Source organism: Macaca fascicularis, chromosome 12 (genome assembly GCF_037993035.2).
Source record: "Macaca fascicularis isolate 582-1 chromosome 12, T2T-MFA8v1.1".
Taxonomy (NCBI): domain Eukaryota; kingdom Metazoa; phylum Chordata; class Mammalia; order Primates; family Cercopithecidae; genus Macaca; species Macaca fascicularis.
This window is the reverse complement of record NC_088386.1, coordinates 44,256,629-44,280,961: the sequence shown is the minus strand read 5'-3', so window position 1 is coordinate 44,280,961 and position 24,333 is coordinate 44,256,629. Positions and strand designations below refer to the sequence as shown.

Genomic DNA, 24,333 nt, shown 5'->3' with positions numbered 1-24,333 from the left:
ACCTGGATGTCAGTGGAGGAACGTGTGTGTGTGTGTGCGCGTGCACATGCACGGATACAGGAGGTATATGGGAACTCTCTTTTTATTTTTTGAGATGGGGTCTCACTCTGTTGTCCAGGCTACAGTGCAGTGGTACGACCATAACTCATTGCAGCCTCAAACTCCTGGGCTCAAGTGATCTTCCTGCCGCAGCCTCACAAGTAGCTGGGACCACGAGCATGCACCACCATGGCCAGCTAACTTGTGCTGAGATTACATGCGTGAACCATCTCACCCAGCAGAACTCTAATTTTTGCTTAATTTGGCTAAACCTAAAGCTGCTCTAAAATATAAAGCACATTAGTTTTTTAAAATTATATATACACACTGATTTTAACTATAAACAAATATATATTTGGGCCAAAAAAGTATACTCATTAAACAGAAATATATTAAAATAAATTATTTAAAATGTCATTTATTAAATAAAATGTATTAATTTTAAAATTTAGAAAATAGAAATCCTTTTGTTTCAAGCCTCTAACTTTTAAATTTAAAAAATTATACTTTCATAACGCATGAAAACTAGAAAGAAAAAAACTTCCATCATTTGGTTAATCATGTATCTCTCCAAAGACACTACAGCTACAATGTCATTCAGCTCATAAGCCCAGTGATATTACTCTGAAAGAAATAACACTCATCTGAACAAACATCTGGGAAATATCTTCTAAAATTTCAGTTACGAAATCTCATTGCTAACCTTCATAACTTCATATCTTAACACAGTTCAACATAATTTACATAATTAAGTTTAAATAGTGTTTTGTTTTGTTTTGTTTTTTGCTATGATTTCGAGCTAAAGCTACTTTCACAGGCCTCTCAGGTGTTTGCTTTTGTAAATATCAAGTTGAACTCATATTAATGATCAACTAACTGCCTTTGCTACACGCCTCCCTTCAAAGAGAAAAGTGAATTATATACATATTTTTTATTATTATTATACTTTAAGTTCTAGGGTACATGTGCACATGTAGGTTTGTTACATATGTACACATGCGCCATGTTGGTTTGCTGCACCCATTAACTTGTCATTTACATTAGGTTTTTCTCCTAATGCTATCCCTCCCCCAGTCCCCCACCCCACAACACAACTGGGGTGTGATGTTCCCCGCTCTGTGTCCAAGTGTTCTCATTGTTCAATTCCCACCTATAAGTGAGAACATGCAGTGTTTAGTTTTCTGTCCTTGCAATAGTTTGTTCAGAATGATGGTTTCCAGCTTCATCCATGTCCCCACAAAGGACATGAACCCATCCTTTTTTATGGATGCATACTATTCCATGGTGTATATGTGACACACTTTCTTTATCCAGTCTATCATTGATGGACATTTGGGTTGGTTCCAAGTCTTTGCTATTGTGAATAGTGCCGCAATAAACATACGTATGCATGTGTCTTTATAGTAGCATGATTTATAATCCTTTGGGTATATACTCAGTAATGGGATCGCTGGGTCAAATGGTATTTCTAGTTCTAGATCCTTGAGGAATCACCACACTGTCTTCCATAATAGTTGAACTAGTTTAAACTCCCATCAACAGTGTAAAAGCGCCGGGCGCGGTGGCTCAAGCCTGTAATCCCAGCACTTTGGGAGGCCGAGGCGGGCGGATCACAAGGTCAGGAGATCGAGACCACAGTGAAACCCCGTCTCTACTAAAAATACAAAAAATTAGCCGGGCGCGGTGGCGGGCACCTGTAGTCCTAGCTACTCAGGAGGCTGAGGCAGGAGAATGGCGTGAACCCAGGAGGCGGAGCTTGCAGTGAGCCGAGATCGCGCCACTGCACTCCAGCCTGGGCAACAGCGTGAGACTCCGTCTCAAAAAAAAAAAAAAAAAAAAAACAGTGTAAAAGCTTTCCTATTTTTCCACATCCTCTCCAGTACCTGTTGTTTCCTGACTTTTTAATGATGGCCATTCTAACAGGTGTGAGATGATATCTCACTGTGGTTTTGACTGACATTTCTCTGATGACCAGTGATGAACATTTTTTCATGTGCCTGTTGGCTGCATAAGTGTCTTCTTTTGAAAAGTGTCTGTTCATATCCTTTGCCCACTTTTTGATGGGGTTGATTTTTTTCTTGTAAATTTGATTATATTCTTTGTTGATTCTGGATATTAGCCCTTTGTAAGATGGGTAGATTGCAAAAATCTTCTCCTATTCTGTAGGTTGCCTGTTCACTCTGATGGTAGTTTCTTTTGCTGTGCAGAAGCTCGTTAGTTTAATTAGATCCCATTTGCCAATTCTGGCTTTTGTTGCCATTGCTTTTGGTGTTTTAGACATGAAGTCCTTGCCCATGCCTATGTCCTACATGGTATTGCGTAGGTTTTCTTCTACGGTTTTTATGGTTTTAGGTCTAACATTTAAGTCACTAATCCATCTTGAATTAATTTTTGAATAAGATGTAAGGAAGGAATCCAGTTTCAGCTTTCTATATATGGCTGGCCAGTTCACCCAGCACCATTTATTAAATAGGGAATCCTTTCCCCATTTCTTCTTGTTTTTGTCAGGTTTGTCAAAGATCAGATGGTTGTAGATGTGTGGTGTTATTTCTGAGGGCTCTGTTCTCTTCTGTTGGTATATATCTCTGTTTTGGTACCAGGACCATGCAGTTTTGGTTACTGTAGCCTTGTAGCATAGTTTGAAGTCAGGTAGCGTGATGCCTCCAGCTTTGTTCTTTTGGCTTAGGATTGTCTTGGCAATGCGGGCTCTTTTTTGGTTCCTCATGAACTTTAAAGTAGTTTTTTTCCAATTCTGTGAAGAAAGTCATTGGTAGCTTGATGGGAATGGCATTGAATCTATAAATTACCCTGGGCAGTATGGCCATTTTCACGATATTGATTCTTCCTACCCATGAGCATGGAATGTTTTTTCATTTGTTTGTGTCCTCTTTCATTTCATTGAGCAGTGGTTTGTAGTTCTCGTTGAAGAGGTCCTTCACATCCCTTGGAAGTTGGATTCCTAGGTATTTTATTCTCTTTGAAGCAACTGTGAATGGGAGGTCACTCATGATTTGGCTGTTTGTCTGTTATTGGTGTATAAGAATGCTTGTGATTTTTGCACATTGATTTTGCTGAAGTTGCTTATCAGCTTAAGGAGATTTTGGGCTGAGATGATGGGGTTTTCTAAATATACAATCATGTCATCTGCAAACAGGGACAATTTGACTTTTTCCTAACTGAATACCCTTTATTTCTTTCTGTTGCCTGATTGTCCTGGCCAGAACTTCCAACACTATGTTGAATAGGAGTTGTGAGAGAGGGCATCCCTGTCTTGTGCCAGTTTTCAAAGGGAATGCTTCCAGTTTTTGTCCATTCAGTATGATACTGGCTGTGGGTTTGTCATAAATAGCTCTTACTATTTTGAGATACATTCCATCAATATCTAGTTTATAGAGAGTTTTTAGCATGAAGGGCTGTTGAATTTTGTCAAAGGCCTTTTCTGCATCTACTGAGATAATCATGTGTTTTTTGTCTTTGGTTCTGTTTATATGCTGAATTACGTTTATTGATTTGCATATGTTGAACTAGCCTTGCATCCCAGGGATGAAGGCAACTTGATTTTGGTGGATAAGCTTTTTGATGTGCTGCTGGATTCGGTTTGCCAGTATTTTATTGAGGATTTTCACATCAACGTTCATCAGGGATATTGGTCTAAAATTCTCTTTTTTTGTGTATGTCTCTACCAGGCTTTGGTATCAGGATGATGCTGGCCTCATAAAATGAGTTATAGAGGATTCCCTCTTTTTCTGTTGATTAGAATAGTTTCAGCAGGGATGGTACCAGCTCCTCCTTGTACCTCTGGCAGAATTCGGCTGTAAATCTATCTGGTCCTGGACTTTTTTTGGTTGGTTGGCTATTAACTATTGCCTCAATTTCAGAGTCTGTTATTGGTCTATTTAACGATTCAACTTCTTCCTGGTTTAGTCTTCGGTGAGTGTATATATCCATTTCTTCTAGATTATCTAGTTTACTTGCATAGAGGTGTTTATAATATTCTCTGATGGTAGTTTGTATTTCTGTGGGATTGGTGTTGATATCCCCTTTATCATTTTTTACTGCATCTATTTGATTCTTCTCTCTTTTCTTCTTTATTAGTCTTGTTAGCAGTCTATCAATTTTGTTAATCTTTTCAAAAAACCAGTTCCTGGATTCATTGATTTTTTTTGAAGGGTTTTTTTGTGTCTCTATCTCCTTCAGTTCTGCTCTGATCTTAGTTATTTCTTGCCTTCTGCTAGCTTTTGAATTTCTTTGCTCTTGCTTCTCTAATTCTTTTAATTGTGATGTTAGGGTGTCGATTTTAGATCTTTCCTGCTTTCTCTTGTGGGCATTTAGTGCTATGAATTTCCCTCTACACACTGCTTTAAATGTGTCCCAGAGATTCTGGTACGTTGTGTCTTTGTTCTCACTGGTTTCAAAGAACATCTTTATTTCTGCCTTCATTTCATTATGTACCCAGTAGTCATTCAGAAGCAGGTTGTTCAGTTTCCACGTTGTTATGCGGTTATGAGTGAGTTTCTTAATTCTGAGTTCTAATTTGATTGCACTGTGGTCCAAGAGACAGTTTGTTGTGATTTCTGTTCTTTTACCTTTGCTGAGGACTGCTTTACTTCCAACTATGTGGTCAATTTTTGAATAAGTGTGATGTGGTGCTGAGAAGAATGTATATTCTGTTGATTTGGGGTGGAGAGTTCTGTAGGTCTGCTTAGTGCAGAGCTGAGTTCAAGTTCTGGATATCCTTGTTAACTTTCTGTCTCGTTGATTTGTCTAATATTGACAGTGGGTTGTTAAAGTCTCCCATTATTATTGTGTGGGAGTCTAAGTCTCTTTTTAGGTCTCTCAGGACTTGCTTTATGAACCTGGGTGCTCCTGTATTGGGTGCATATATATTTAGGATAGTTAGCTCTTCTTGTTGAATTGATCCCTTTACCATTATGTAATGGCCTTGTCTCTTTTGATCTTTGTTGGTTTAAAGTCTGTTTTATCAGAGACTAGGATTGCAACCCCTGCTTTTTATCATTTTCCATTTGCTTGGTAGATCTTCCTCCATCCCTTTATTTTGAGCCTATGTGTGTCTCTGCATGTGAGATGGGTCTCCTGAATACAGGACACTGATGGGTCTTGACTCTTTATCCAATTTCCAGTCTGTGTCTTTTAATTAGGTCATTTAACTCATTTACATTTAAGATTAATATTGTTATGCATGAATGTGATCCTGTCATTATGATGTTAGCGGGTTATTTTGCCCATTAGTTGATGCAGTTTCTTCCTAGCATCTTTACAATTTGGCATGTTTTTGCAGTGGCTTGTACCAGTTACTCCTTTCCATGTTTAGTGCTTCCTTCACGAGTTCCTGTAAGGCTGTAAGGCAGGCCTGGTGGTGACAAAATCTCTCAGCATTTACTTGTCTGTAAAGGATTTTATTTCTCCTTCACTTATGAAGCTTAGTTTGGCTGGATATGAAATTCTGGGTTGGAAATTCGTTCTTTAAGAATGTTGAATATTGGCCCCCACTCTCTTCTGGCTTGTAGGGTTTCTGCCACGAGATCTGCTGTTAGTCTGATAGGCTTCCCTTTGTGGGTAACCTGACCTTTCTCTTTGGCTGCCCTTAGCATTTTTTTCTTCATTTCAACCTTGGTGAATCTGACAATTACATGTCTTGGAATTGCTCTTTTTGAGGAGTATCTCTGTGGTGTTCTTTGTATTTCCTGAATTTGAATGTTGGCTGCTTTGCTAGGGTGGGGATATTCTCCTGGATAATTTCCTGCAGAGTGTTTTCCAGCTTGGTTCCATTCTCCCCGTCACTTTCAGGTACACCAATCTAACATAGATTTGGTCTTTTCACACAGTCCCGTATTTCTTGGAGGCTTTGTTAGTTTCTTTTTACTTTTTTCTCTAAATTTCTCACTTCATTTCATTCATTTGATCTTCAATCACTGATACCCTTTCTTCCACTTGATCAAATAGGCTACTGAAACTTGTGCATGCATCACGTAGTTCTCGTGCCATGGTTTTCAGCTCCATCAGGTCATTTAAGGTCTTCTCTACACTGTTTATTCTAGTTAGCCATTCGTCTAATCTTTTTTCAAGGTTTGTAGCTTCCTTGAGATGGGTTCAAACATCCTCCATTAGCTCAGAGAAGTTTGTTATTACCGACTTTGTGAAGCCTACTTCCGTCAACTGGTCAAAGTCATTCCCTGTCCTGCTTTGTTCTGTCGCTGGCAAGGAGCTGCGATCCTTTGGAGGAAAAAGGGCGCTCTGGTTTTTAGAATTTTTCAGCTTTTCTGCTCTGGTTTCTCCCTATCTTTGTGGTTTTATCTACCTTCGGTCTTTGATGATAGTGACCTACAGACAGGGTTTTGGTGTGAATGTCCTTTTTGTTGATGTTGATACTATTCCTTTCTGTTTGTTAGTTTTCCTTCTAACAGTCAGGTCCCTCAGCTGCAGGTCTGTTGGAGTTTGCTGAAGGTCCACTCCAGACCCTGTTTGCCTGGGTATCACCAGCGGAAGCTGCAGAACAACAACTATTGCAGAACAGCAAATATTGCTGTCTGATCCTTCCTCTGGAAGCTTCGTCTCAGAGGGGCACCCGGTTTTATGAGGTGTCAGTCAGCCCGTACTGCGAGGTGTCTCCAAGTTAGGCTACACGGGGGTCAGGGATTCACTTGAGGAGGTGGTCTGTCCGTTCTCAGAGTTCAAACACAGTGCTGGGAGAACCACTGCTCTCTTCAGAGCTCAGTTGGAAATGCAGAAATCACCCATCTTCTGCATTGATCATGCTGGGAGCTGTAGACCAGAGCTGTTCCTATTTGGCCATCTTGGAACCATGAATCTGATATTCTAAAACTTATCATCACTCAATTACTGTTAGTAGGGAAAGTACTTTTAGGAGGGTTTCTTTTTTTTGTTTTGTTTTGTTTTTTTTTAATAACTGTGCAGTAGTAAATATATAAAACGTAACATCTTACTTAAGGGTTAGAACCTATAGACAGCCCTAAGGTCAGATGTACTATTTGGCCAGTTCACATAAATTAGGTGCTATCAAGGAATTATTATTAATTTGGTTACAATGGTACTGTGGTTATGCTGGGAAAAAGACACAAGTCCTTTTCTTTGAAAGATAAACAATGAAATATTTATGGGTGAAATAGTGTCTGGGATTTGTTTTACAATATATCACCAAAAAAAGTGTGAGGAATAAATAAAATATGAAGCTGATGGTTTGCTGACGGATACACGGGGTTCCCTGTACTATTCATTCCTTTACCTTAAAAATAAAAACACTCAAGCGAAATTAGTAAAAAAAAAAAAAAAAAAAGAAAGAAAAAGAAAAAAGATAATACACACTAAAAATCCTTAATGTCACCAGGACATAGCTGGGAGCCTATGGCCCAGGTTAGAAGCGTAAGGCTTTCCATGGCCACAATATGCAAAGCTAATTTGCCTCCAACTCTGGGCTAAGTTATATCCCTGTTGTTGTTCCAGTTCCTGAAAGGGACAAAAGAACACAACTTACAAATAGAGTTGGGAATATGGGGGAAGGATTCAGAGGCTAAATAAGTAAAAAATGTTGAGATATTTATCAATTAGTTTGGGGACATGCCACTTGATACTCACTGTGACTCATCAAGAACAGGGATTCTCAAATTTGAGTATATACCTACAATGCATGTTTTTCCTTTTTCATTTTTTATTGTGTTGAAATACATATAACATAAAAGTACCCACAACTGTTTATAAGTGTGCAGTTCAGTGGTATTAAATACATTCATAATGTTGCATAATCACCACTATCTGTCTCCATAACGCTTTTCATCTTGTAAAACTGAAACTCTGTACCTATTAAACAATAACTCCCCATTTCTCCCTCCCCAGTCCCTAGCAACCACCTTTCTACTGTCTGTCTCTATGATTCTGACTATTCTAAGTACCTCAGATAATGACTTATTTCACTTGGCAAATGTCTAAAGGTTCATCCATATTGTAACCATGTGTCACTGCCTTCCTTTTTAAGGCTCAATAATATTCATTCTAAGTACATGCCACATTTTGCTTCCCCATTCATCCAGTAATGAATAACTGTGTTACTTACATGTTTTAGCTTTTGTGAGCAATGCTGCTATGAACATGGTTACACAAATATCTCTTTGAGACCTTCTTTTCATTTGTCTGGGTATATACACAGAAATGCAATTGCTGGACCACATGGTAAGTCTATCTTCAATTTTTTGAGGGATCATTAAACTGTTTTCCATAGTGGCTATACCATTTACATTCCCAACAGTCCAAAAGAGTTCCAATTTCACCACATCCTTGCCAACACTTGTTATTTTCTGTTTTTGATAGTAGCCATTCTAAAGGGTATGAGGTGGTATGTTAACTGATTTTTGAATGGATTCAGTGGCTCATACCTGTAATCCCAACACTTTGGGGGTCCAAGGCAGGAGGACTGCTTGAGTCAAGGTGTTTGAGACCAGCATGGGCAACAAAGTGAGATCCTATGTCTAAAAACATTAAAATAAAATTAGCCAGGCATGGTGGTACACAGCTGAAGTCCCAGCTACTCAGGAGGCTGAGGTGGGAGAAGTGCTAGAGCCTGAGAGGTCAAAGCTGCAGTGAACCATGATCACACCACTGTACTCCAGCCTAAGCAACAAAGTGAGCCCCTGTCTCAAATACTACTACTACTACTACTACTACTACTACTACTACTACTACTACTACTAGTACTACCACCACCACCACCACCAAAAGAACAAAAACCCTGATTTTTCAGGCCCCACTCCCAAAGCAAAGGATCCTGAAACATTTTTTGTTTCCTTTATTTAAAACAAAAAACCCAAACAGGTGATTCTGATACAATATAACTAAAATCAGGCTTTAAAAACTGACTTCACCATCCCAAGGAGTATCAAGGTGACTAAAGCTCCCCAGAACATACTTTTCTAAAAAACACTGTACTATAATCTAAACTGACAGAAATGGAAGAAAACGTACAGTTGAGGAAAACATAGGACAGATTTCCTCTAAATAAGGATTAATGACTAATAATTAAAACTTAAGGATGCATTGAAGGTTCACAATTAACAGACTACCAAAAATACTCTAAATGGACAAGGAAAAAAAAAATACCAAACACATTTTATTCATTTTGAGATAATGCATGACTGCCTTAAGATAAACAAATAAAATCCTGTATTTTAAGTTCCTTAAAAACAGACTGTGTTTAACACATGTATCACCCATAGTGCTCTGCACCATTAAATGCTTAATATCAGAAAGTATGATACAGTGGGAAGACTTCAAGCTATCAAAGGACTTAGGGCAGAGGTGTCCAATCTTTTGGCTTCCCTGGGCCACACTGGAAGAAGAAGAATTATCTTGGGCCACCCATAAAATACACTAATGATAGCCTGATGAGCTTAAAGAAAAAACTGCCAAAAAAAAAAAAAAAAAAAAAAAACTCATCATGTTTTAAGAAAGTTTATGAATTTGTGTTGGACCACATTCAAAGCTGTCCTGGGCTGCAAGTTAGACCAGCTTGACTTAGGGCTTCATCTCGCTGCTTTCATTCAACAGGTGTGGTCCCTTATACAAGTCATTTAATGTTCCTACCTCTTGTTACTGATGTGTGAAATCATAGTATTGAGTCATCTTCTATGTAACAGTTCTCACTGCAGGAGACTAGGCTGGTTAAAAATCCACTTGTGTATATATGCCCAAAATAAAGAAAACTGAATAATTTGTTAGAAGTTCAGATTCCTGGGGCCCAATTCCAGAGATGCTCTTTCATTAGCCCTCAGAGCTGGGGAAGGCCTGCAGGACCTCTTAATTCTGGGTTTGAGAATCACAGCAGGGGTTACACTGAACAATTTCTAAGGTTTATACTGGCTTTGAAATTCCTCTAATCTATGAATATTTGTGAGGGAAAATGAAACAGAGAGAGAAAAAGGCAATTTTCATCATCTCCTCATCCCCAGAAAAAGCTATTTTTACATTAGGTAAATTTAACAACACAAGATTTTTATTTTCTACTTTGTTGCTGAAATGACAAATAAAGCTTACCAAAACATAAAATCCTTCTACAGCTTTCAAGTTTCTAAAATAAGAAAACAGTTTACAAAAACAAGCCACCTGACTTCTGAAAAGATCAGTAACACTGAATAATCTCTAAGAAAAAAAAAAAGACGACAAATGACTAATATCAAAAATGAAATAGGGGTCATCACTACTCATCCAACAGACATTAAAATGATAATAAAAGTATATTATGATAAGCACAGAATAACTATATGGCCATAAATTGACAACTTACATAAAATGGGCAAAACCACAAACTACCAAAACTGACTAAAGAAGAAACAGAAAATCTATATAGATCTATAATAAGTAAAAAGTCAAATTAAAAAACCTCCCCCAAAAACACCAGGTCCAGATCAGTTCACTGATAAATTCTACCGAACATTTAGGAAAGAAATTATATCAATCTCTCTCATCACTCCCAGAAAACAGAAGCAGAGATAATACTTCCTAACTCATTTTATGAGGTCAGCATCACCCTAATCCTAAAGCAGAAAAAGATATTACAAGAAAGGAAAATGACAGACGAATAGCTCTCATGAACATACATGTAAAAATTCTCAACAAAATATTATTATAGCAAGCTGAATCCATAATATAAAAATTATACGCCAAGACCAAGTGGGATTTGTTCAGCATTTTTAATTAATTTAATCCACTACATCAACTAAAGAAGAAAAATCACATGAGCATATCAATAGATGTAGAAAAAGCATTTGACAAAATCTAACCCTCTTTCATGATAAAACTCTCAGCAAACTAAGAATAGAAAATTTCTTCAACTTGATAAAGAACTTTTACAGAAAACCTACAGTTAATATCACAATTGTAAAAACTAGATGCTTTCCTACTAAGATCAGGAACAAGGCAAGGATGTTCCTTCTCACCACTTCTATTCAACATCATCCTGGAAGTCCTGGCTAATGCAATAAGACAAGAAAAGGAAATAAAAAGTTTACAGATTAGGAAGAAATGAACCTGTCTTTGCCTGTAGATGACAAGACTGTCTATGTAGAAAATTCCAAAGAATTGACTAAAAAAATTCCTGGAACTAATTAGAGAGTACACTAAGGCTGCAGCATACAAAGTTAATATACAAAAGTCAATTGCTTTCCTACAGACCAAAAATGAACACTCAGTATTTGAAATTAAGGAACAATACCATTTACATTAGAACAACAACAAAAAATGACACTTAAGTATCAATCTAACAAAACATGCAGAGGATCTGTATGAGGAAAATCACAAAAGTCTGATGAAGGAAATTTAAAAATGCAGAGATATTCCATGTTCATGGATAGGAAGACATTATTATGTCAATTCTTCTCAAATGTGATATAGATTCAACAATGTCTCAATGAAAATCCCAGTAAGTTATTTTGTTACAATGATGAATTGTTCATACAGACAGACAAGAGCCCCAAAGAGCCAATACGAGAACAAAGAAGAAAGAAGGCAGAGGACTTAGGTTCAAAGCAACTGGTGCTAAAAAAAAAAAAAAAAAAAAAAAAGGCAGAGGACTGACGCTACTTTACTTTAAGACTTACTCTGATGCTATTATAAACAGTATGAATTTAAGAAAAGAGTGGACAAGTAGATCAATGGAACAGAATAGACAGCCCAGATATAGATCACACAAATATAGTTTTTGACAAAAGATCTTTGACAAAGGAGCAAAGGCAATTCAACGGGGCGGGGGGAGTGGGGAGTCTTTTCAACAATGAGTGCTAGAACGGTGACATCCCATATGAAAAAAATGAATCTAGATATAGACCTTACACCCTTCACAAAAATTAATTCAAAACGGATCACAGATCTACATATAAAATGCAGTCTACAAAACTTGTAGAAAATAACACTGGAGAAAATCTCAGGGACCTTGGGTTTGATGATGGGCTTTTAGAAATAATACCAAACACGTAATTCATGAAAGCAAAAAAATTGTTAAGCTGGACTTCATTAAAATTAAGAACTTTTACTCTATGAAAGACACTGTTAGGGAATGAAAAGACAAGGCACAGAGAGGAAGAAAATATGCAAAATACATATCTCTATAGGACATATATCTAAAATATACAAAGAACACTTAAAACTCAACAATAAAACAATCCAATAAAGAAATGGGCAAAGGTCTGAATAGATACTACACTAAAGAAGATATATAAATAATGTCAATCAAATGAAAAGGTGATCAACATCCTATATCATCAGGGAACAGCAAATGACAACAGTGACATAACACCTCGCACCTAGTAAAATGGCTAAAATCCAAAAACTGACAAAACCAAATGATAATAAGGATGCAGGGCAACAGAAACTCATTTACTGTCAGTGGGAATGCAAAACGGTATGGCCACTTTGGAAGGCAGTTTGGCAATTTCTTATAAAACTAAACATATTTACAGCAATTGTGCTCCTAAGTATATACCCAATTGAGCTGAAAACTCACAGCCACACAAAAACCTACACACAAATGTTTAGAGCAGTTTTATTTATAGCTGTGAAACTAGAGGCAATCAAGATGCCTTTTAATAGGTGAATGGATAAACTGTGATATAGCCATATAATAAAACATTATTCAATGATAAAAAGAAATGAGCTATCAAGCAACAAGAAGACAAGAGAGAATCTGAAAAGGTTATGTGTTATATAATTCCAACTATATGACATTCTGGGAAAGGCAAAACTAGAGACAACAAAAAGATCAGTGGTTGCCTGGGATTTGGAAGAATGTACCAGTGAAGTTCGGGGAGTTTTTAGAGTGATGAAACTATTCTGTAGGATACTGTAATCATGGATCCATAATGTTATGCATTTTTCAAAATCCGTAAAACCGTGCAATACAAAGAGCAAACTGTAACTATGAACTTTAATTAATAATAACATCATTAGCTGTAACAAATGTACTAATACAAGATATTAATAGTAGCAGAAAGTGTGTAGGGATAGCATATGAAAATTTTGCTATTGGCTTTTTTGTAAATCTAAAATCGTTCCTTAAAATATGGTTTGTTTTTTAAAAAGCCTAAAATCTTATTTTTCCTTGAGATGCAAATTCATATTTCACCAACTCAAATTACTAGTTTACTAATTATCTGGGTCTAAAACTTCTCAATAGTTAAGGTAGAAACAAATAAAAACCTTCAGTACTGGCCCTCTTACAGATCCCTATTAACTATGGAAGGATATAAAACTAATTCCTTGTAATAATTTACAGCTTCCAAAGACTATTAAAATTATTTGATTACAACGGAAAAACGCTTACTCTATGACAGTCAGTGAAAAAAGTGAAAGCCACAAACACATACATGCATACACAAAGTATAATGCTTTTTTTAAAAAAAGGGAAGAAAATACAACATTTATCTGGGTTAATTATCTTTGGGAGACAGAATTATTAATTTTTTTCTGCAATTAACATTTTACTTTTCATTATAATCAGAGCATGAAAATCAGCTTCTCAAAAAAAAAAAAAGCAGCTTATTTTCTTAGTTTCTATCAGAGAAACAGGAGACCCCGGTTTTTTTTTTTTTTTTTTGAGATGAGTCTCGCTGTCACCCAGGCTGGAGTACAATGGCACGATCTCGGCTCACTGAAACCTCCACCTCCCAGGTTCAAGCAATGCTTCCGCCTCAGCCTCCCAAGTAGCTGGAATTACAGGCGTGCACCACCACAGTCGGCTAATTTTTGTATTTTTAGTAGAGACAGGGTTTCACCATCTTGGCCAGGCTGGTCTTGAACCCCTGACCTTGTGACCCACCCACCTCGGCCTCCCAAAGTGCTGGGATTTCAGGCGTGAGCCACCATGCCCCACTGCAACAGGAGATTTTTTTTTTTTTTTTTTTGAGACGGTGTCTCGCTGTGTCTCCCAGACTGGAGAGCAGTGGTGCAATCTCGGCTCACTGCAAGCTCCGCCTCCCCGGTTCACGCCATTCTCCTGCCTCAGCCTCCCGGGTAGCTGGGACTACAGGCGCCCACAACCACGCCCAGCTAATTTTTTGTATTTTTAGTAGAGATGGGGTTTCACCATGTTAGCCAGGATGGTCTCGATCTCCTGACCTCGTGATCCACCTGCCTCGGCCTCCCAAAGTGCTGGGATTACAGGCGTGAGCCACCACGCCCGGCCAAAACAGAAGATTCTTAAGCCAGTAATGAGAAAACTTTTTCAAACAAAGTCCAATTTTGTGGGTGGTGGAGGGGCAGGGAGGTGGCTTTATTCAACTCCATGGAGGGAGGATTGTGTATTTACTACAACTTTATTTTCTTAATAAGAACAATGTTAGTGAGAAAACAATTCTTTTAATACTAAATGATCTTATTTATAAAGCAACATCATCATCATACAGGCTGCCTTTTCATTCTCTCATCCTTTACATTACTTATTACCTACTTTAGCCTCCTCTAAAACCGTGAAAGGTACAGTAACCTTTTTTTTGTTAACATACAGAGAAAATAAAGCCCACTTGACTGAGGTCCTACGTAGTCCAATTTCATTGAAAGCAAATCTTATTTTTTGTCAGGCACAGTGCTTAGTTGGAAGCTTAGAAATCAATAACTGCCACACACCCTTTCCCAATTTGGGCCTCTCTTTATTCAAACTGTGGAATTATTTTCAAAGATAGGTTGGACTCGCAGCAAACCAGTATACCAACAGGGTTCTCTAGCTCTACTCAGTTAATCCCTAAAACCGAAAGGTCCTGGCTGATCCTCCTATTCTATGTTCTTCTAGTGTATGCGTGCACACACGCATGCATGTGTTTGAAGGGAAGCACTTTATGAACAGCTTGTATTGTTGCCTTAGTGGTTCTCCCTCCAATGTCTTTGATTTATAAAACTCAAAAGGCTCTTTTCAAAGTTGAATCTTAGGCTTTCCCAAAAGCTAAAATTCACTCCCTTTCAATAGAGCTTTTCACTACTCTAGGCAATACAGTAAAATATGAAGTGCGTGCTTGTATTACTCTCATGGTTCCCTTTTCTTCAAGTTTCTCCCTTTGTCTAGCACCTCTTCTCTGACCCATTCATAGTGCTCTTCCATTCATTAATCCTCTGCCAGGCCAAATGAGAAGAGCGCATCATCACAGTTACATACATCTACCTTTTCTATCAGCAGGCAACCTGCCTCTACCCTGCAATTTATCCATTGAAAAAAAAAAAAAAAGAATCCATTATTGATTCTATTACCAACCCCCTCTGAATGGTAATTAATTTCTATGTCTAAAGTGTAGAAATATTTGCAACTTGTAATGATGAACCATGACTGAGAAGCAGTATAAAATAGTTAAACAGGCACACTCTGGAGCCAGATGGTGTGGATTGGAATTCTGACTCTTCTACTTGCTAGCTGCATCACCCTGGGCTCTTTAATGTTAGGTTTAAAACGGGAGAAATATATTAGCTGTCTAAGAAGGCTCCTTTGAGCAGTAATTGGCTTAGTATACAAAAAATGTATGCAAACCGTAACAGGATGTAAATACAGAAGTCAGTAAATGTTATTTTACTATCTTTTACCCATAACTGTGGAAGGAAAGGTTTAGACTTCTTTAAAATGTTCAAGAAATAAACATATGAGAAAATATTTTTATAGGTAGACAGTCCATGGAATTATGTTACTGGGTAAGATGGGAAGGCAAATTTCCTTTAGTCCTTTAAGGTAGGGGAAACAAGATGCTGTAAGGTACTCTCAGGGGAGTGTGGCATCCTTGGAGAATCATTTATGGAGATGTTAGTTGCTAGGTGAATATGCTGAAGGCCTATCTTTGGTAACTCCTCCTAACACAATCAGTCCTGCTGAGTTACCTCAGAGTATCTTCTTTGGGAAGCCCCATAGGAGGGTTCAAAATGCCTGAAGGCCAAGGACCATGCACCCTTTATGACCAATCCTGCTTTTATATTTTGTAATTACACCATGCCTAAAATATGTACCACTGTACATCAAATTTACCTTATTATAGTGCCTTTATTCTCTCCCTGATTTCTTTAACTGTGGTCTTTAATGTATTGCATTGTATTTTACTCTAAGTCACTGCAAATCCCGTTTTTTCTTTTTTTTTTTTGAAAAGTGGAGATAAATAAATGCACATAGCCTGAAGGGGCGTTCTCCTTTAAACTCAGGCTTCTCTTTCATTTATCTCAGACTATCCAGTTACTAGTTTGCTTTTCACACAATGTCTGGCATTACCTTCTTTTTTCCCCTGTAGAGACAAGGTCTCACTATGTTGTCCAAGCCAGTCTCCAACTTCTGGGCTTAAGTGATTCTCCCACGCTGGCCTCCCAAAGTGCTGGGATTACAGGTGTGAGCCACCGTGCCCGGCCTCCTTTCATATCTATTATCTTCTGGGTTTGGAGGCTTCTCCTCCTTCCTGGATTAGTACCCACCCAGACACAACCCTACCATTTCAGCCCCAGTGTCCACACTCACAGCTTTGCCCAAGAATAGGACATGGTTGCAGCTAGTGCACAATCTGAGGAGAAAGGAATATCCTTAGAGCTAGCTGACCTGAATGTGGGTTGCCCTCAGGGGCTGGCCTTGCTCCCTGTCCCTGTCTAATCACCTGAAATTTAGATCCAGCTTCACCTGTAATGTGTTCTCCACAAATCTGACATAATCTGCTTCTGTACCCATGGCATTGTTTTACCAGTCCTTATTTAGTTGAATGTGTGATGTCATCTCACAGAATTTATGCCTAATTTCTTAATACACACCCAATAGTATTTTTTTTTTTTTTTACAAGAAAACGATGTTCCTGGAATACATCCTTTTTACCAAGAAGTCTTACTGTATAAACAAAACAATGCTCTTCATTTGTTCTGAATCTTTCCCAACTCTTTCCAATCAAAGTATGTTTGCCCTGAAAGAACAGGTCAATTACCATTTTTTGCATAATGCAGAGAATATCAAAAGACATTACATTGCCAATGATAATGAGACTGAAGTTGGATGTTAGGCCAGCATCTATTTTAACCATGCTGAAAAACCTAGCGGTATACACAGGTCCACTTTATGTTGGTAAGTGTAATTTTTCTCTTTTCCAATGTAGACTTGACAACAGTCAGCTTTATCAGTCTGAGAAGGAGTCAGCTTCAAGTGTACAGAAGTGTACAGCAGTGTCCACAAACAGGCATTTGCCAGGGCTTAAAATCTTGGAAGCAGACACAAATAGTACATTTCAATTTCCTTTGAGTGCATTCCTCTCCCTGCCTGAGAGATGATAAGAAGTTATTACTCCACCTATCCTTTCTCCTGAACTCTTCTTTCAGTCAAGACAGTCTACTGTTTTGTGTTTGTAAGACTAAGGGAATGAGATGAGGGAAGTAAACTTTCATTTCAAAATAAGAAATGAGAGTCCTGCTATCAAGAACTATTTAACTGAGTTCAAAACTGGATACAAATTAACTTCAGAATATTTAAGAAACAATGTCAGGCCCGTGTGGTGGCTCACGCCTGTAATCGCAACACTTTGGGAGGCCAAGGTGGGCGAATCACGAGGTCAGGAGTCCAAGAGGAGCCCCGGGCGTGGTGGCACGCACCTGTGATCCCAGCTACTCCGGAGGCTGAGGCAGGGGAACTGCTTAAACCCAGAGTGGGGGGCGGGGAATGGTGGAGGTTGTGGTGAGCAGAGATGGTGCCACTGCACTCCAGCCTGGGCAACAGAGGAAGATGCCCTCACAGAGGGGGGCGGTTTGGGGGTGGGAAGAATGTTGAGTTCCTTCATGTTCTACAATTCTGAGATATTTAGTATCAACTGTAAAATGTTAACATATTAAATAAAACCAGTAATAGATCAAATAAAGATACTATTGAAATGTAAACAAAGTTGTTTCCTTAAAAAGTTTGGGTACTGAATTTAATAAAATTATTGAACTCCAAGAGGAATGAAAATTATAACATTTGGGTTGAAGCACTCAAAGTAAATGTGATTTAGTAAAAGTAAAACGGAGGTAGCATTTTTTTCTGCATGTGGTACACAATTGAAGAGTTTTACCATCTTAGGTCATCAAAGACTGCGCCTTCAAGATGCTTCCCACCTGGTAAGGACAGCTCGATGTGTTATGATTCAGTAAGTTCTGCATAAAGCTGATAAGGGTGACTATGGAGAACTGCTACTGAAAGGGATTGGAAGGAACAAGAATGTTTATCTCACTTTCATAACAGATTGGAGTCCACTCCCAACTCCTTCTTGGCACTTTTTGGCCTAAATTAACAGTCGGTGAATAACAGAACTCACCTTTTAATTTCTAACACAGCAGGTTGCTCAATTTCACTGTACGCACTAATAATTTTAGCCTTATATGTGATTCTGTGTACAATTTTTAGTTCAACAAATACTGATGGCTCGAAAATGCCATCGACTATATGCTTCTAATTTCATTAATTCTTTCACTCATTAATTTATTCAGCAAATATTTAACTGCACATCTAACCACATGCTGTAAGTACCGTACTAGGCAGTGAAATTCAAAGAAAAAAAAGTCCCTTCTCTCAGTAAACTTTGCCCAACAGAGGGCAAACAATCACAACTGAAGGTGAGTCAGTGCCACAATGAAAGTATGCACTAGACACAGGAGAGATGGCGCAAACAGTGCCAAGAACAATGCTGAGAGAAGTCAGGAAAAGGCTCCTAAAGGTAATCCTAGAGGCAAGCTGTATTTTTAATAAGTGAAGAAGTAAAAGGCTATGTGAAGACATAACAAAATACGGCATAACTCAAAGAGCTACAGACACCTCATTACTAATGTAGCTTAAAGCATGATGGGTTAAAGAAATTAGGAAGGAAAAGTGTATTGAGACTACACTCTGGGACTGTACTAGATAATAAAAATACTAAAGTACCATGAGATGGAGCCCCTGCTCCCGAGGAGCTTACAGTGTGGAGGAGGAAAAAGACCCTCAAACAGTTCATTTCAATAAGGTTGGTGTCACAATGGAAGAACACATAGGGAAACATGGCTGGACAGGCACAAAGGAGTGCCTTACATATCACACAAAGAAGTTAAATTTTATCCTACAGTCAACAGTCACTGAAAATTTTGAAATGGATAGTAACTACAGTAGTGGCAGTGGATGATGGTTTGGAAGGTATAAAGACTAAGGCAATAAGGAGGCTTCTGCCAAAGCCCAGGCAAGTATGTGATGAACCTGAACAAGGCTACCTTACTGTGGCAATTTTACAATGTTTTTTTCTAGCCAAGTGAATGGGGATTCTCTCTAATCTATCATTAAAAGAAGAAAAGTAAAAATTCAGAGTGAAATTTTCTGAAACTCCTTAAAGGCATAGCAAAAAGTTACATTAAAAAAATTTTTTTAACTTTCCTTGAAAAAAATCAGTAACACTATGAGTTTAAAATTTAGTACAGATAATCTTAAGTCCAATAAGCAAATTGTGAAATATCAAATTGATGGAAAATTGTACATGCATTTTTAATGAGATACCATATATAAAAATCTGAGAAACTTAAAATATGACTAGAAACGCAGAATATTGTGTGTGCAGTAAGATACTGTATAGTATGCAGTATATACTGACAAGCTAAAAGAAAAAATGAAAGGTAACTTTCTATTATTTTTATTCTGTTTTTTATAATAACAGAATAAAATGAAATGAAAAAAACCAACACAAGAATAATGTTTATTGTAGTCAGTGGGCCTGACCCACATGAGTTACACTAGATTTTTAGTTCTTGGTTTCCTAAAATGGTTTTTACAAACGGTCTTCCTGTCTAACTCCAATATTATCAAAATACAAAATAATTGATACTTTGGCTTAAGAGAGATCCTTAAAATTCCTACTATGAATAGTTAGCTCCTTCCTGACTGATAGAGGTAAAGGCAAATTCAAAAAGCTAATGGGACTCAAAGCCAAAGATTACACAGGAGAAAAAAAATAAATAATTTTTGCGTGTGTGTTTCTCTAGACTATTTCAGAGAAGAGAAATCTGTGGAAAATGGCTGTACCACCAAAAGACTTTCTAAAGCCATTTTAAAACAATTCAGTCAACAAACACATCATTTATGGATCATCTATAAGCCAAGCACTTTACTCTGAAGACACAAGAGAAAATAAAATATGTAGTTCCTGCCCTCAAGGAGCTCACAGTCTAAAGGGAGAGAAAGAATGGTTACAAATAATTGCAATAAAGTATGGTGAGTCCTCTACCAGAAGTATGTAAAAGATACTATGATAAGCAAAGAAGACAGGTAGAGTGAGAAAAGTCAAGGTGGCTTTCATAAGGGAGTTAAGTCTTTAATGAGCTATAAGAAGGAAAAGAAGACTTCAATAGCATATGCAAGGAAATGTTAAATATGAAAGAAGGTCAATGTGGGTAATTTTTGTAGTCCCTATGGTACACAGAGTGAAGGGAAAAGCAAAAATAAATGAGATTAAAGGAGAAAGCAGGGAACAAATTACAAGGGACCTAATATTCATACTAGAGAATATGACTATTATTGAATTCTAGCAAATCTAAACTGCCAAGACACAACATTACTATATGCACCATAAGAAAGAAAAAAGCTTTATGTTTGAGTCTTAATATTAGAATAGAATACTACAGAATAAAGCTACATTACCAAAGGGCTATGCCCTCAGTGTAAGATTAAAGAAATAAATTAGCTATGCAGAAAGGGAAAGCAAGGAATTTTGTATTTCTCAACTTGCCCTTAGGTAGAAAGGGGAAGCAAAAATTCTTCCCCGAGAACTGAACCTTGAGCAGATCTGCGGCCTAAATTAAAGCTAACACTGTGGTCCAAAAACAAACAAACAAAACAAACGAGCAAAAACTTTAATGTGGTCTCCGGTTGGTAGTATCCCCAAATGCCTGGCAGAAACAAATGAAAATTCTCTTTATAAGAACAAGACTTCAATCCTGAACAACAGCAATTTAAGATGCAATTTCACTGCAAAGATGAAAACAGTGCATCTTAGAATCAATGAAAAACACTCTATCTTATAGTCAGTCTTAAAGCTGGTCATGTTTCAGTATTACATGGGGAACTCTTTAAAAATACAAATCACCAGACTTCACACCCAGAGATTCTCATACAGGTAGGTTGTCAGACAGGTGGGTACTTCAGGTAGGCGGGATGTTGAGCCTTGGAATCTCTATTTTAATAAGCTATCCAACATTTCCTTTTTACACACCTGACAAGATAACAAGACACTAGCAAATGTCTGAGGAATCAGCTGAAAAATCCTACTCTAGAAGTTTTTGTGGAGAGAAACTAGATTAGAAGAGTACAGGGACAGGAGATACAGGATAGTAAATGTAACAGGAGATTGTTAAAAGTCTTCACGCTAGAGGTGGTGATCATTTAAATACTAACAGTGGGAGAAAAGTAAGAGTATTAAGGAGGCAAAACTACACAGAATTCTTTAATAAAAACTATATGAAAGTAAAGGCATTAGATCTAATTCTGAAAAATTCCAGAAGACTAACCCTACTCCTGGGCATTAGAGCCACTGGGACTTTAAAAGTAAATCTTGGGTGGGCGCGGTGGCTCACACCTGTAATCCCAGCACTTTGGGAGGCCGAGGTAGGCGGATCAACTGAGGTCAGGAGTTTGAGACCAGCCTGGCCAACATGGCAAAACCCCATCTCTACTAAAAATACAAAAATTAGCTGGGTGTGGTGGCACGTGCCCGTAATCCCAACTACTCAGGATGCCGAAGCAGGAGAATTGCTTAAACCCGGAAGGCAGATACTGCAGTGAGCCAAGATCACGCCACTGCACTCCAGCCTGGGTGACAGAGAGACTCTGTCTCAAAAAAAAAAAAAAGGAAAATCTCATCCGGGTATAGTAATCCACCACCTTTTAGCTGTGTAATAAAGTGTAAGTGCTATACAAAACCCTATACTACATAAATATCAAATGTTCCAAATGTTACTTAAAACTCAAAATGATTTCCAAATTCAGATGTAAGCACAGAGGGATTTTATTCTTTAATGTTTAACACTTCTATTAATCAGTGTGTATGAATTTAAAAATCAGAATTTCTTTAGGCAAAAGAAAAGATTTCCACTGGTTGATAAATTTAAAGTACAAACAGAAAACAATGAATTAACAAACTTACGCTGAATATGAATGAACTGTTTTGGCTGTTTAAACTCTCCTTTGTACAAGCGATTGTAATAGTTGACGTTGCTCTCTGCCTCAGGAACAGGAATGACCATGCTCTCTTTTTTTTCTCTAAACACTTGCTGTGCTGAAATTGCTCGCTGTAAATGATGTTCCTGGAAAATGTAAAGTAGGCAACATAAGTTGTTTTGGTAATACTAATCAATGCATAATTTTATATAAAAGTTACTTTGTTTAATAATCGCAAAGTGCTTTAAGAATCAATTATAAATAGTTCCTTTGCCAAAGACCTATACATACATTGCCATAATTCTCTCTTAATACTTGTGGCTCATACTGATAACACCTCAGATTATTACAATTTTCGTTAAGTAGAATTTTTTTTAAAAATTAAATGTACATTCAGAAACTAGAATATAAAATTTCAATTACAAAAAATTAATGTTTGCTAAATTAATTGAGGTGTTTGTCACCACTACTAGATGAAAGAAAAATTCCAAGTTACAGGAAATAAATTTATATCACAGATTTTAAGTATCTTCTGCATTTATGTACTTCAAACTTTAACAGTGCAAAATTCTGAATAATTCAAAGAAAGATAAAATTACATTCAACAAATTTTATTACTACCAGGGCAGAAAATATTTTTAAATAAAGGTTAAATGAACAGTTCCTATAACATATATCCAGTTTCTAATCACTTCATTACTTCCGCAACTTACTGAAATTGCCTCCTAAATCGAATTTTCCCCCACAGTGGCCCATTCCCAATAAAGCAGTTTTACATTTTGGAAGGTAAATCGTGTCATGTCACCCACCCCATAAAGGATTTCTGATCTCCATCCTATTCAGAGTAAAGGTTAAAAATCACTCAATGGCTGGGCGCGGTGGCTCACGCCTGTAATCCCAGCACTTTGGGAGGCCAAGACGGGTGGATCACGAGGTCAGGAGATTGAGATCATCCCGGCTAACACGGTGACACCCCGCCTCTAGTAAAAATACAAAAAAATTAGCTGGGTGTAGTGGCGGGCGCCTGTAGTCCCAGCTACTCGGGAGGCTGAGGCAGGAGAACGGCGTGAATCCAGAAGGCGGAACTTGCAGAGAGCCGAGATCGCACCACTGGACTCCAGTATGGGTAACTGAGCGAGACTCCGACTCAAAAAAAAAAAAAAAAAAAAAATTCACTTAATGACCTACCAGACTCTGCATCTCTCTTATCTCATTTCCGACCTCTCTCCTCTACAATCTTTAATTCTAGCCACACTGATGTTGCTGTTTCTATATATCCAAATGGTCTGCTTTCAAAATTGCTTCCAGTCTTATCTCAGCAGAGAGGCCTTCCGTGACTTTTTTTTTTTATCTAAAAGAGTACTCCTCCTCTAGCACTCCTTCCCTGTTTTACTTTCCTCCATACCTTTTCTGTTTTACCTTCTTCCATACCACTATGCAACATCTAACAGAGTAAAGATCTCATTTGTTTACTGCCCATCTCCCCCTAGCATAAAGTAAGTTCCAATGATTTTTGCTTGCTTTGTTAATTTCTTATCCCTACTGCCTAGTACAATGGCCAAAATATAGAAGCTGCTTAATATACATTAACTGAATGAATAAATGAAATCTTTACTGGATTCTTACTACATGTCAGGCTATGCAAAATACACCTAAAGAAACTGAGGCATAAGGATATTTCACAAGTTGTTGAAGGTCAAACAGCTCTAAGTAACAAAACAGAAATACAATCCAGGATATACATATATATGCAAAGCCAAATTCTTAATCCTAAGATATTACACCATTTTTTTGGAAGTTCTATAAAGTCCAAGAAATTAGAAGTTATTAATTTCATTCAAGCCTTTAGGGTATGTGAAATGTTATTATACAAAAGGAATTAGTGCAGTGATCCAAAAAGAAAAGTTTCATTCAGTAAGACATAAATAAAATTAAACTGAAGGTCCATTCTATGCAAAATACACAGATTAGTTTGATTATAACCAGTACTTTTAAAGGAAGGTAAGATGATAAGAGGGGGATAGATATCAAATAATGAGAAAAGAATTACATTAATTTCATGATCTTCTGCCAGTAATTACTGTTAAAGAAAGCAGAGAGACAGAGATATAAAAACAAATGGGAAAGAAAAGAAA

General features: G+C 37.5%; 1 protein-coding gene across 5 annotated transcripts in view; it reads right to left on the bottom strand.

Annotated features, from left to right (window-relative positions):
• The window catches only part of EPC2 (enhancer of polycomb homolog 2), a 142,939-nt gene that overhangs the window by 77,731 nt on the left and 40,875 nt on the right, over nt 1-24,333 (bottom strand). For all 5 annotated transcript variants that reach the window (XM_005573128.5, XM_065525458.2, XM_005573130.5 and 2 more), the window contains exon 2: nt 22,185-22,344. In XM_005573128.5, the coding sequence (XP_005573185.1) occupies nt 22,185-22,344 (160 nt within the window). The remainder of the gene's footprint in view (nt 1-22,184; nt 22,345-24,333) is intronic.